This window comes from Mobula birostris, chromosome 1, assembly GCF_030028105.1.
Source record: "Mobula birostris isolate sMobBir1 chromosome 1, sMobBir1.hap1, whole genome shotgun sequence".
In the NCBI taxonomy this organism is placed as follows: Eukaryota; Metazoa; Chordata; class Chondrichthyes; order Myliobatiformes; family Myliobatidae; genus Mobula; species Mobula birostris.
This window is the reverse complement of record NC_092370.1, coordinates 66,040,251-66,053,707: the sequence shown is the minus strand read 5'-3', so window position 1 is coordinate 66,053,707 and position 13,457 is coordinate 66,040,251. Positions and strand designations below refer to the sequence as shown.

The 13,457-nt window shown below is 39.2% G+C and overlaps 1 protein-coding gene across 5 annotated transcripts in view; it reads right to left on the bottom strand.

Moving 5' to 3' along the window:
- Positions 1–13,457, bottom strand: part of LOC140199564 (RNA-binding Raly-like protein) — a 1,057,088-nt gene that overhangs the window by 281,657 nt on the left and 761,974 nt on the right. The window contains exon 1 of one of the 5 annotated variants that reach the window (XM_072262220.1): positions 5,818–5,868. The exons of the other annotated variants lie outside the window; for them this stretch is intronic. Within the exon in view, the coding sequence (XP_072118321.1) occupies positions 5,818–5,854 (37 nt within the window). The 5' untranslated portion in view covers positions 5,855–5,868. Of the gene's footprint in view, positions 1–5,817; positions 5,869–13,457 lie in introns of those variants that run through there. 5 annotated transcript variants of the gene reach the window in all.

Genomic DNA, 13,457 nt, shown 5'->3' with positions numbered 1-13,457 from the left:
CACATCTAATATTGGATCTATAGCCCAAAGAACCATGCACACAAGTATCAATACTTTTTACAAGATTATTTCATTACAGTCCCAGACACCATCATTCCATGCACGTTTGCATTGTTTAAAAAAATTGGAAACTTTATTATTATCGCTCTGTATCCTTAATGTTCTGAAGGTCATTAGGGCGATGAACTTCTGTGTATCTGGCTCTGACCAGACGGGGGATATCTGCACTATTTCCCAATTTGGATCGCATGACAGACTGTTCATATTCAGCTTGCAGCCAAGGGCAGGGATAAGAGCTTGCTAAAGGCTGAGGCCATATTGAAATTGTCTGATGTTGGAAGTTGGGTGTAGGGGTCTCCGAGTTGCTATATTCAAGATAGAGTGAAACTAATTTTTGTTCCCTTGTTATCAGCTACTGGAGAGTATATAGTTTTGCTGGTGATCCACAAAGGCATTACTGTAATATAATGGGGAACACATCAATTCTTTGTCAACACAAAAACAATGCTTTGCACTATATTCAGCTAGTATAGTACATATCAACAGGAGTGAAGCATGCAAGTCAATACCAGGTATGCAGGCTGCAGTCATGATCCCTTCATTCCCTACCAACTGACTTCGCTATCATCAGAAACCAGATACTGGATACTGGATGAAATACTTGACAAATCGACTCGAATTTTTGTGGATGCAACTAGCACAGATGAACACTACATCTGAATGCTCTGCATGTGGATTCTCAGAAGACGTTTAGTATAGTCCCATAGGAGATCAGCTTGCAATATTAAAGCAATTGGGACTGGGTGGATGGCAGAGAGGTGGCGGTAGTTAAGGTACTGATGCAGACAGGAAGAATTGAAATAATGGTCTTTTTCCGAGGGGCAGGCAGTGATTTATGGACTACTACAGGGATCAATGCTGGGATCCCGGCTACTAGATTTTCTCATCTGATATGTCCAACTGTGCAAATGACAAAAAGTGGAGCAGATGTGAGGAAGATGTAGAGAAGGTCCAGGCTGGGTGGGTGAGTGGGCATATGCAGGATAGTATGAATGAATTCAAAATTATCCACTTTAGGTGGCAAACTATCTGAAAGGCAGAAGATTAAGAATGATGGAGATGTGACAGGTCTCCATGCCCTTGTATTACCATTTGCTGAAAGCACGTGTAGCAGGCAGTTAAAATGCATGTTCCACTTCAAAATGAGAAGATTTGAACCAGAACAGGGGCATCTGCCTGCAATCATACAAGGCCCAGTGAGTCTTATAGTAAGTATTGCATGTACTTCTGCAGTGTGATCCCAAGTGCTCTGTGCAGTTCTACTTTCTGCAGAGTCAGGATATTCTTGCAATGGAGGCAGAGCAGCAAAGTTTCACTGGAATGATTCCTGGGATGGCAGAACTAACAAGAAATTAGGTCAGAAAGCCCTATATTCATTAGGTATTAGAAGAATGGGAACAGATTTTATATTAGATGAATACTTCTAACAGATCAAATGCAGGAAGGATGTTCTTGACCACAGAAAGGACCGTGGTCAATGAATACAGAACCACAGTCACGGTCTAAGAATAAAGGGAATGTCATCCAAGATTGAGCAGAAGAAAACATTATTTTTTCAGGGAGTGTAAATGCATTGAATTGTGTACCACAGAAAGCAGATGAAGCCAAACACTTAAATATATTCAGAAAGGATAAGATATAGTTTTATGGGCTAAAATGAAAAGCATGTGGAGAAAGCAGGAACAGGCTTTTGAATTTGGATGTTTAGCCATGGTGCCATGTTTCTATGACTTACAGTAGGTAAAACAGCCAGCATAATCAAAGATCCCACCCAGCCTGGACTTTTTCTCTTCTCCCCCCTCCTTTCAAGCAGAAGATACAATAAGCTGAAAGCATGTACCATGAAGCTCAAGGTCATTTCTATCCCACTAATCTACCAAGTTGTGACCTTACTGACTACCTACACTGCATGTTCCCTGTACTGTAACATTTTATTCTGCACAGTTATTATACTTGTACTACTTTAATGCACTGTGATAATGAATTGATAAGTTTGACCAAGACATGTTTTTTTCCCTCTATCTCAGTACCTGTGTCAATAGTAAACCAATTATATTAAACTTAATGACTTTGAAGCACGACTATTACACCACACTTGGGTCACTTACATACAATGGAAATATCATGAACTACAGTCACAGTAGGAATAGTTTTGCTTACAGGACAGCAGTCTGAACTTCCAGATCAGCTGGCAAACTCTGCTTAATTGTTGGGTGCATGGATTGCCCAGTGGTATTGGCCACCATTTTCACAGAGGAAAGGAATGGGCCACGACATAGAAAACATACAGCACAATACAGGCCCTTCGGCCAACAAAGCTGTGCCGAACATGTCCCTACCTTAGAACTACCTAGGGTTACCCATAGCCCTCTATTTTTCTAAGCCCCACAGTCATCCAGGAGTCTCTTAAAAGACCCTATCGATTCCGCCTCCACCACCATCACCGGCAGCCCATTCCATGCACTCACCACTCTCTGCGTAAAAAACTTATCCCTGACATCTCCTCTGTACCTGTTTCCAAGCACCTTAAAACTGTGCCCTCTCGTGCAAGCCATTTCAGCCCTGGGAAAAGGCCTCTGACTATCCACATGATCAGTGCCTTTCATTATCTTATACACCCCTGTCAGGTCACCTCTCATCCTCCATCGCTCCAAAGAGAAAAGGCCGAGTTCACGCAACCTATTCTCATAAGGCATGCTTCCCAATCCAGGCAATATGCTTGTAAATCTCCTCTGCACCCTTTCTACAGTTTCCACGTCCTTCCTATAGTGCGGCAACCAGAAATGAGCACAGTACTCCAAGTGGGGTCTGACCAGGGTCCTATATAGCTGCAACATTACCTCTTGGCTCTTAAACTCAATCCCACGATTGATGAAGGCCAATGCACCGTATGCCTTCTTAATCACAGAGTCAACCTGCGCAGCAGCTTTGAGTGTCCTATGGACATGGAACCCAAGATCCTTCTGATCCTCCACACTGCCAAGAGTCCTACCATTAATGCTATATTCTGCCATCATACTTGACCTACCAAAATGAACCATCTCGCACTTATCTGGGTTGAACTCCATCTGCCACTTCTCAGCCCAGTTTTGGTGTTAAACATGTGCAAAGAATGTCATAGTTCTTTGTTTTTGGTTGTCCAGTTAAAGTCTTTATCCACTCCTCAGGAGAGGTCTGGAGGATGTCAGCCTCTAGACTTGATATCCTTGTCCTCTTTCTGACTAAAGACCAACGTATGTTTATGTGCACACATCCACCTGAATACCACCCTCTAGTTATATGTCATCTCAGTGCCTGAGATGGTGGCAGGGCATGAAATTGAGTGACAGGGTTTCTTCATTGTTCTTTCCTCCTCACTATTCGCTCCATTCCTTGCTAGGCCACACATTTTGGGTATTTTAAAGAAGGTCGTGGTTTTGGTGTGGATTACAATATCTGGGGCTCTGGGGAATTGGAATCATAAGGGATATTCTTTATCTGTAGTCTGAATCCTGTAAATCAGAAAGCTTTGAGGTATAACACAAGGCACAAGCATAACATAATCTTTGTTAGTTTTAAGTGTGTCAAGGCAATTCCAACATTGACTAACATAGCATTGTCCATAGAGATTAGAACATGCAAAATGCCCATTCTATCTCCAGTTCATTCCTGCTGCCTGTGGCTTGACTTCACTTCCCTTTTCAATGAAGGGAAACGTGTGTCAGTGAATGCTGCGAAATTTGCTTGGGTGATTTGGAAGCTTCCAATAGACTTACGTAAAGCGTGAGTATGAGATATGAATGACTATCGGGCCAACTGTATGCTTCTGTGGCAATGTGGGGTATGGGTCTCGAATGATTACTGATTGGTGCTGTGATGAATTGAGCAGTGATGCAGTTGTTAGGGAATGCCACATTCCTTGACCACTGGTGTGAAATCATTGAACTTTAGGCATTTCATCCAAGTCCTTCGGTCATTGAGCTACACAGCTGTCTGCTCTCATTGTCATGGAAGGCCGCATTGCACCATTCCGATCCAGTGCTTTACTCATCCTCCTGACAATCGGCTAACACAAATGTGGCTTAAGTGCTGTTAGTGGTCTCAAAGACTGAGAAACAAATTACTGCTGCAGAGAAGTGTTGGGCACGGACAGCTCACTGCTCATTCTGGTGGGCCAGACAAGAATGCACCACAGCTGATATACAGCTTTGAGATGCAGGCTGGCGTTATCTCTATTAAGTCACTGATGATATTGCCCCCCTGCTGATGAGCCTGGATAACATCCTCAGAACATCCAAGCCATCCAACTGAACAAGCAGCATGAGGGTGCTTTTATTACCATCAATGGGGACAGACTAATTATCCATCTCACTCTCTGAGGCTACTGGAGTTATCCTCAAGCACTAGACTAGACTTCTGCTGTACTTAAAAAAAGGGACAAGATTTAATTTTGTAGCCTCCCAAACCTTATCTCAATGGTTATCACTCATCATTTTAAAACAAAAATCTGGAGGCATTAAAATTCACATTTTAAAGCTCAAAAATAGTGTATGCATAATAATTGTAATTGAGTACTGTATTACAATTCTTTAGTCTCAATCATTGAATAATCTCAGGTGTATAACAATATAGGCACTACAGTACATGTATTAAAAGGTAAATAATTCAGCAACAAATGCCAATAGTTAATAGGAAATATATCTTCAAGAATCAGTTCGCTACCAAGAGTGTTTTTGTCAGAATGATAATGTACTGTTTATAAGAACCCAATATATAATAAGCTATAGAGGTATATCATATTATATTATATAGATAAACATCGTTTGAGACCTTCAGGACAAGTATGTAATAAAAAGGCTTTTCATTCTCTGTAAAATACAAAATATTTTTCTTGTTTGTAATCCATCAGAAACACCTGAAACTGTGCATTCATTTTCTTTCCCTCTGTCTAAAAGATTAGATGCCTGCCGACAAAAGTTACCAGACTAATGGATGAAATATGCTCTAAATGCTGTCATCCTGCGGTCTCGTTCAATGGAATTGCTGCTGTATTTGTTTCAGGGCAATTTGTATCAAAGTGTGAAAACTGCCCGTTTACCCAAGAGGTGTTACATTAACTTCTGTATTTATCTCAGTGGAAAACATTCCGTTGCAGATAGATTTCGCCTCACTATTATGTTAAACTGATTGAACTTCCACTAAGATGACTTTCATCCTCTGTAAGTAAAGGAAGTTTGGGGATGACTGTTGTTTCGATTCGAACATAATCCTTCAATGAAACCCCGTGCCCGTGTGTTCTTGACAGCTGAAGGGCATATCGTACATTTTCACGTTTCATTCATTCCAAAAGACTTCGCTGTTGCAATGTTTACATTAAGAAAAAAATCAACCCTACTTTCCAACGTTTCGGTGGCAGCACGAAGCTCTCACCGAAACTCGCAAAGACGTATGTTACACCGATGTTAATCACGATGCCCATGTTTTAATTCTGAACTTAATGAAAGCAAGTTTCCTGGCGACAAGTAATGAAAGTTCTGACAGATACTTCTGTACACTTACTCAGGCGAATGAAACGGAAAAAAATATTTCTTTTCGATGTAAGAAACGGAACTCTTAACTACTATAAAAAAAATCTAGCCTGATAATTACTTTATTTGTGCAGTTGGCTCATATCTTGATTTGTCCACATGTAATTTAAGCAAACATTTGACTACAGACCAACTGCGTTCACTAATGTCTACATGTACTTAATCGCATTGTTTCAGCGCCAATACTTACATCTCTGATTGCGGCGCTTGCTCTTTACCATACTCATTCTATGCGAGTCCAGGTTTCTTCAGTAATAATCACACTCCAGGACAATGAATGAAAATGCTTGTGCTTCTTTTCGGGGAGCCAGTACAGTAATTGCACTCACTGACAGAAAGTAGCCAGTCATCAAACAGCAGCAGCCTGGGTGATACCATTTATCTGGGGAGTAAGCATTGATGTTCTGCAGCCTTCCTCACCATTTATCCCAAAGACAGAATTCTGCCTAATTCTAGTTCAAAGCAACAAAAAAAGTTCCAAAGGAACAAATAAAACAGAAGACGAATCTGCGTCGTATTGTTTAGGTTTTCACAAAAACATAAACCCAAATGTTACACCGTCGCCCTGCCAAATGTTTCTTCTTGGAACAGCTTTTCGCACCATTCTAAATGATGTTTCAGAAAGAGTTCATTACTTAATACAATTTATGAGCAATTTTACTGAGCACAGATCTGGTCGTGTCATCAACGGTTAATGCATTCGGAATCAGATGATGCATTCTATTTTAAATGCAGGTTAACTCCGGAGCCAAGGTGAGGTGGACTGATTATATCCAGGCTCATTTACAAATACCCAGGATTGATTCCCTGATGGAGAAACACCTGTTTTAATCCAGGAGAGAAAAGATGCATCATGTGAACAGACTTTTCAGCAGTTTCACGCAACAAGCTAAGATGACGTTAATCTTCTGTTGTGTTGCCACTTCTAGTGGGATGTATGTTGGAGATGTCATCACTTGACTACCTCCACTCTAGCCTCTCAACACAATTATCCTTTGCTTTCTCAGGTCACCTGTACATTACCCATCTGGATTATTCTTCTCTGTCAGCCTGTTGCCAATCTCCTCCACACCTGCCACCACCAACAAAGCATTATAAACAATGAAGACACCTGAGATCAATTAATGGAGCTCCCAAGTCAAACCAAGAGCAGTGGGAATCCTAAATGTTCACCCCTTATCTCTATAAGGAGGTACCATCAATTCCCATCTCTTGCAGGAAGAGATGATGTCTATTGTTTGTGCTGGATTTGGTTGCACATTAATTATTATCGCACATGCCCATTATTTGCTCAGAACATTGGAATAAAAGCAACATAACTGTCTGAGAGAAGTAATTTCTCCGCACAATGTTAGATGAGTAACACCCCGTTCTTAAACTATGTCCCCTAGTTGTAGATGACTATTACAAAGGATCATTTTCTCAGCATCCACTTTGTCAATACCATCAGAAGTCAATGTTTCAATTGGATCACCTTTCTTTCATTCATAATCCAAAGAGTGAAACAGGCACCTTGTTTCTTCATGCATCATCCGCTTTATGCCACAAATCAAACCAGTTAACTTCCCCTGGTCTGCATTCCATTACAACTAGCGTATATCCTTGCTTAAATATGAAGTTCAATACTGTGTGAAATATTCGAGGTATGCTCTCACTAGTGCTGGTAATGCTGCATCAAAGCTCCCCAAACATTATAGCCCATATCTCTTCAAATAAAAGCTAATATTCCATTAGACTTTCTAACCAATTTTTTATGCTTTCTATGCCGTCTTGCAAGATTTTGTACTGCCACCTCACTTTAATAATAATTAATATTTTTTCCTTCCAAGGTGGATAACCTCACAATTTACCACATTATATTCCACTTAACAACTTCATGGTCACTAACATAACTTATTTCCTGTCTTTCTGTCCTTGAGGCAATCTCCCAACCCACACACCTTTCTCTCTGTGTTCAAAGTTCAAAGCTCAAGGTACATTTATTATCAAAGTGTGTATATATTATACAACCTTGAGATTCGTCTCCTTACTGGAAGCCAAGAAACAAAGAAACCCTAAAGAATCCATATTAAATAAACTGTCAAACACCCAATGTACAGAGAGAAAAAAACACATCATGCAAGCAAACAGCATTGTGTGTGTGTGTGTGTGTGTGTGTGTGTAAACGTAGACACTGGGTTTGATTTCAGTTGGGGGTAGGGTGGCAGAGTGCAGTGGAGGCAGAGATCCGAATGTACTGTGTGCCAATAGTTATGAGGTTACCATCACTACTGCTCGTGCTAATTTTTGGCCACACAAATTTGTCAGCTTTACATGCTGTAGCCAATATTCAAACATTATTTCTTATTATGGATTTCTTCTTGTACAGATGTCTAACCAATTACACAAAAGCAAATTCAGATGATCAGAAATGCCATCCTTTTATCTCACATTTCAAGCAGCTGTTTTTGTTTTTCTCTCTGATATTTAAAAAATTCATCCCCATCTCCAATTTTCAACTCCTTCAGAGATACTATTTTAGCCAACACTGCCACCACTTGTGTCATTTTATATCTCTGGATCAGCTCCTATCACAGGCCTTCTCTCATCTCCCTCAATTTAAAATGTACAGTATATGTATTCCCTAATATTTTCCCAGTTCTCATGAGAAGTCATCAAAATGAAATCGTAACTCTATATCTTGTTCCACAGATTCTTTCAGAACAGCACTTGCTGTGCTTTCTAATTCTATTTTGCATTCCCAGCATTTGCACAAGACAACGTACTTCATCCAAAATATCTATATCAATGAAACGTTTACGTATTAATACTTCATATCATTTTGGGAGGTGGTTTCAAGTAATATGAGTGATTTTGCAAGTTTACATATCTTATCTGGATCAACAGCCTGACTGCAGAACATGGAAGGCATCTGGTCTCAGTTAAATCAATGGAAATAACATGTCGAGTAAAGGTGATTAGTTACCTCTAAAGCGAAAACAATCAAATATTGGAGTGGCTAATCTGTTGTATTCTTGCATGCTTGTTGGTAGCAGGCTAGAAAACAACATAATTAGTTCATGGGAAATAATTTTGCAACCCTTTTGTCTTCAATCAGAGATAGTTGGTTCCTCTGCTGCACACTAAAGTGGAGAAACTAAATTAAGAAAACATAATTTCACAAATATTAAATATTGATATAGTATCATTCAATGGAAGCACATTTTAATATTGAACAACACGGGACAGGATACTATCAGAGTTGAAATTGGTTTATTATTGTCACATGCACCAAGATAGAGTGAAAAGCTTGACTTGCATACTGTTGATACAGATCACATCATTACACAGTATACTACATTAGAGCAAGATAAAACAACAACAACACAGAATCAAGTGGAACAACTGCAGAGGAAGTGCAGTGCAGGTAAACAATAAGGTGCAAGATCATGATGAGGTAGATTGTAAGGTCAAGAGTACAATTTATTGTATTATCATTGGGGTCTCCCTTCCACCCATCAGAGATATTTATCAGGAGCGCTGCATATTCAGGGCCCTTATCACTGTCAATGATCCAACAATCTCTTTCTATGGTGCATTGATAAAAATTGGTGAGAGTCAATAGGGATATGCTGAATTTCTTTAGCCTTCAGAGGAACTAGAGGCATTGGTGAGCTCTCTTAGCTGTGACATCTACATTGTTAGACCAGGATAGACTATTACTGATGTTCACTCCAAGGAACTTGAAGCTCTTGCCTCAACACCATTAATGCAGATAGGAGTGTGTGCACTGGACCCTTTCCTAAATTCAATGACCAACTCTTTTGTTCTGCTGACACCAAGGGAAAGATTATAGTCATGATATCATGTTACTAAGCTCTCTATTGCCTCCCTGTACTCTGACTCATTATTTAAGATACAGCCCACTACAGTGGTTTCATCTGAAAGATGCAGATGGAGTCAGAACAGAATCTGCCCACACAGGCATGAGTGTACAGCGAGTAGAATGGGGGTTGATGCTGCAACCTTGTGGAGAACAAGTGCTTATAATAATCATTGCAGAGGTGTTGCTGCTTGTTCTTACAGATTGCGGTCTGTTGGCTGGGAGATCAACAATCCAGTTGCAGAGGGAAGTGTTGACTCCCAGGTCTCAGGGCTTGGTGATGAGTTGGAGTTTGCCTGTAATTATCATACTGAAGGAGGAATTGTAGTCAGCCAACAACAATATGACTTTGGTGTTTTTTTTTATTCTTAATTGAACTAATAAAGTGGCTCTTGAACTGATCATGCCTATCACAACATTCTGAAAAAGATAGTATTTCCACTCACCTCACTTGCTTGAAAATTTCTCTAATTTATAATTGTATAAAATTATATGAATATGATCATTTCAGCTATTCAAGGATCTCACATTAGAGAGGACATTGGGCCCATAGTTCCTGTGCTGGTCCTTTAACTGAGGAATGAAACCAAGAAGTACACTCTTGCATTTTGACTGTAACTCGTCATTCCTCATTCTCATCAGGAAGTGATTCTTCTGATTGTTTGACTTTAATTGTAAGTTGATTGTATACTATTCTTTCTATGTGAATATTCAATTTTCACAGAACTTGTTGCAGTTCTCCTAATTTGTATTTAAATAGATGTTTCTCCATTACTATTCATTTACAAGCAAATTACGAAAGCTACATTTTAACAATTCAGGGTAAAAGATTTGAATTCCCCAATGAGTTCAGGTTTTGCTGCAACTTTAAATCCACTTGTAATAAACTAATACTAATAGTCTAAATTGTTGAATATAGTAGGACCTGAATCAAAAGTATATTGATGTAATGACTTAAATAATAATTAATCATTATCAATATGTTAAGTGCCAGAAATTCTACAAATGATTTTAATGTAGTCTTAATTGAGCCTGTGAGATGAAGCAGAGATACACAACACTAATTAGCAATTTTATAGTTTATTAGGCAATTTCACTGTTTATTGTTCTATAGCACATAAAGAGAACTGGGAAGGAGGAATAGAACTTTCCAACATGCAACTGTAACAACTCTTTCAAATGTTCATTATGACATCAGGTTGATTTGCACAAAAGACATAGGACAATATGCTATAAGAGTAATGGCATACTCTTGTGAAAAGAGCTTTATGATTAGCAAACTACAAATTAGCAAATAAACTATGCAAATAAAAATGAAACATAGTTTTCTACCAAAAGAAAACAATCTACATAAATACAGTGGGAATATTTTTTTTAGATCTCTAACAGCAACACTATAATTTCTACAGAGGAAGCAGCACATAAACTATGCTTATGGCAATTATACCCAGTGCCCATGCCACATAGAAATTGTCACATTTTTCTTGACTAGTCACAGCTCAAAGTAATTATCACGGTAATTGAGCTGAAACTAAATGCTGACATGAGCTGTGACAATGCATAGATTATGATTTAGTTTGCAAAACACTCAAAGGAATTTGAATGAAAAAAATTGAAAGCATGTTGCTAAATCTTAACAGTTTCTACTTGAAGGACTTGCAGCTCATGATGCTCATGCCTTCATAGAGAAACAAAATGTTTCTTTCACAGAACTAAATATCCCGATATTTAGCTCTTCATCTGACACATTAATCAGGGTAGGAACAATACAGTCTTTCATAAGCTATGTTCCTTAGAAGAAAAGTGTTATTACATTACATAGTGACAAGGGCGAGTATGAATAGAAATCATTTCTGTTCCATAATTTTGATCAAAGTAACCTTTGTTGTATATTACAATGATAATTAGACATGGTATCAACTGTAATTGTTGTTACTTCAACCTGAACTAAAAAGGTGCACCATGGCAACTCACTGCAAGGTTGCATAATGAGGACAAAGACGTCAGCAGTAATTAAAACCCTTCAAATAAATTAAATTGCTAAATTAAGCAAACATGACCAACTACAAAAGCTAGTGGAAATGGGGAACAAAAAACTGGCATGATTCTACATTCCTTCCTTCAACTAGGTGTGTTGTTGTTGGTCAATAAATGTCCTTCCAGTTGCCAAGACAAGGATTCATTGACTGTTTATGAATACCAAGCATGGAAATGACTTTTTAGTGAGATGAAGCATTATTCAAGGAATGGATTTTGTTTCTTTTTCTGACTGTACAGGACCAATGATATGCATTAGTATATCTACTATATTTAAGACTCTGTACAAAGACAACTTGAGGAACTTTGGCTCAGTGTTAATGAGCAGGCATTGGAAGTTGAGACACCATTGCACATCAGGAAGAGGTGGAGTCACCTGGGCATTTTGCTCCGAGAGAGTCATAGTCACACTTTTCCAAACCCCCTTGACTAGAACTGATCAGTCAAGGGGGTTTGGAAAAGTGTGACTGTCAGTGAGACATGTATGAGGATCCATTAGGTAGTATTGGAGGAGCCTGAACTATTGCAGTTGTCCTAGGCACTGATAAAGAAAAGGAATACAGAAAAAGAGAAGATGAAAGGTTATTATGAGACTGAGACAGGAGGAAATACTGTATATGAGTGAGAGAATAATGAGGAGTGTGGAAAAGCATCCACAGAGATTCACTAAGTCTATTTAAAAATGATGTGTAGAAGAAATATATAAAATTGGTGCAGTCGTAGAACATTCAGCCCCCTGAGTTTCCTTCACCATTCAATGGGAATGGGGAAAATAGTTGTATGATAGAGGTTAGTTGGATATTGATCAATAAGGAAGATAGAATTTTAATCCTGGTATCTAGGAGGTGATGCATTTTGGGAAAACAAATCAGCTTACCCAACCCTGTGAATGGTAGGACCAAAGGGACTATTGAGGAATAGAAGGTCCTTAGTGGACAAATTCAAGGATCCTGAAGGTGCTAGTAGAGATAAATAGTGGTGAAGGAGGTAGTTGAGATGCTTGCCTTCATTGGCTGGGACATAGAATATAAGAACAAGAAGGCTACGATTCAACTTTATTAAATATTAGCTTGGCCACAACTGGAATATTGTGTGCTGCTCCTGTCAACCACACTATAGAAACTACATGGTTGCACTAGGGTGGGTGTGCAGGAGATTCACTGGGATGTTGACTGGGATGAGGAGAGAATGAATGGTCTGTTTATCTCAGAGCAGTGGGGTCAAGTGGCTCTGATGCAGGTGCCCAAAATTATGGATAGATAGATAGGTAGGTACTTTATTGATCCCAAAGGAAATTACAGTGTTACAGTAGCATTATAAGTGCACTGATATAAATATTAGAAGAGAAGTAGAAAGAATAAAAATGTTACCACAAACAATCTAACAAGAGGGGTCATCACTTCCCTGGTTATAGGTTGACTCTTTATAGTGCCTAATGGCTGAGGGTAAGAATGACCTCATATAACGATCTTTGGAGCAGTTTAGTTGTCTCGGTCTATTACTAAAGGGCTCCTCCATTCAGCCAAGGTGGCATGCAGAGGGTGAGAAACATTGTCCAGAATTACCAGGATTTTCCATAGGGTCCTTTCTTCTACCACAGCCTCCAGTGTGTCCAGTTTGACTCCTATAACAAAGCTAGCCTTTCTAATCAGTTTAGTGAGCTAGTTTATGAGGGACAATAACGGGATGGATATAGGTAAAATGTATCACCATAGAAGAGGGATGTATAATCTAGAGAGCATCAGGGCTAAGCAATTCAGAGGAGATCACTGGATTTTTTTTTTGTCCAGACGGTGGTTGGAATCTGAAATGGACCAGCTCATAGTCCACTCAGATATTCTCACAATATTTACCTGAGCACTTGCATCACCAATGTGTGGTAGACTACAGAGAGAGAGTGCTGGGGTAGGTGTTTCATGATTGCTGCAGGA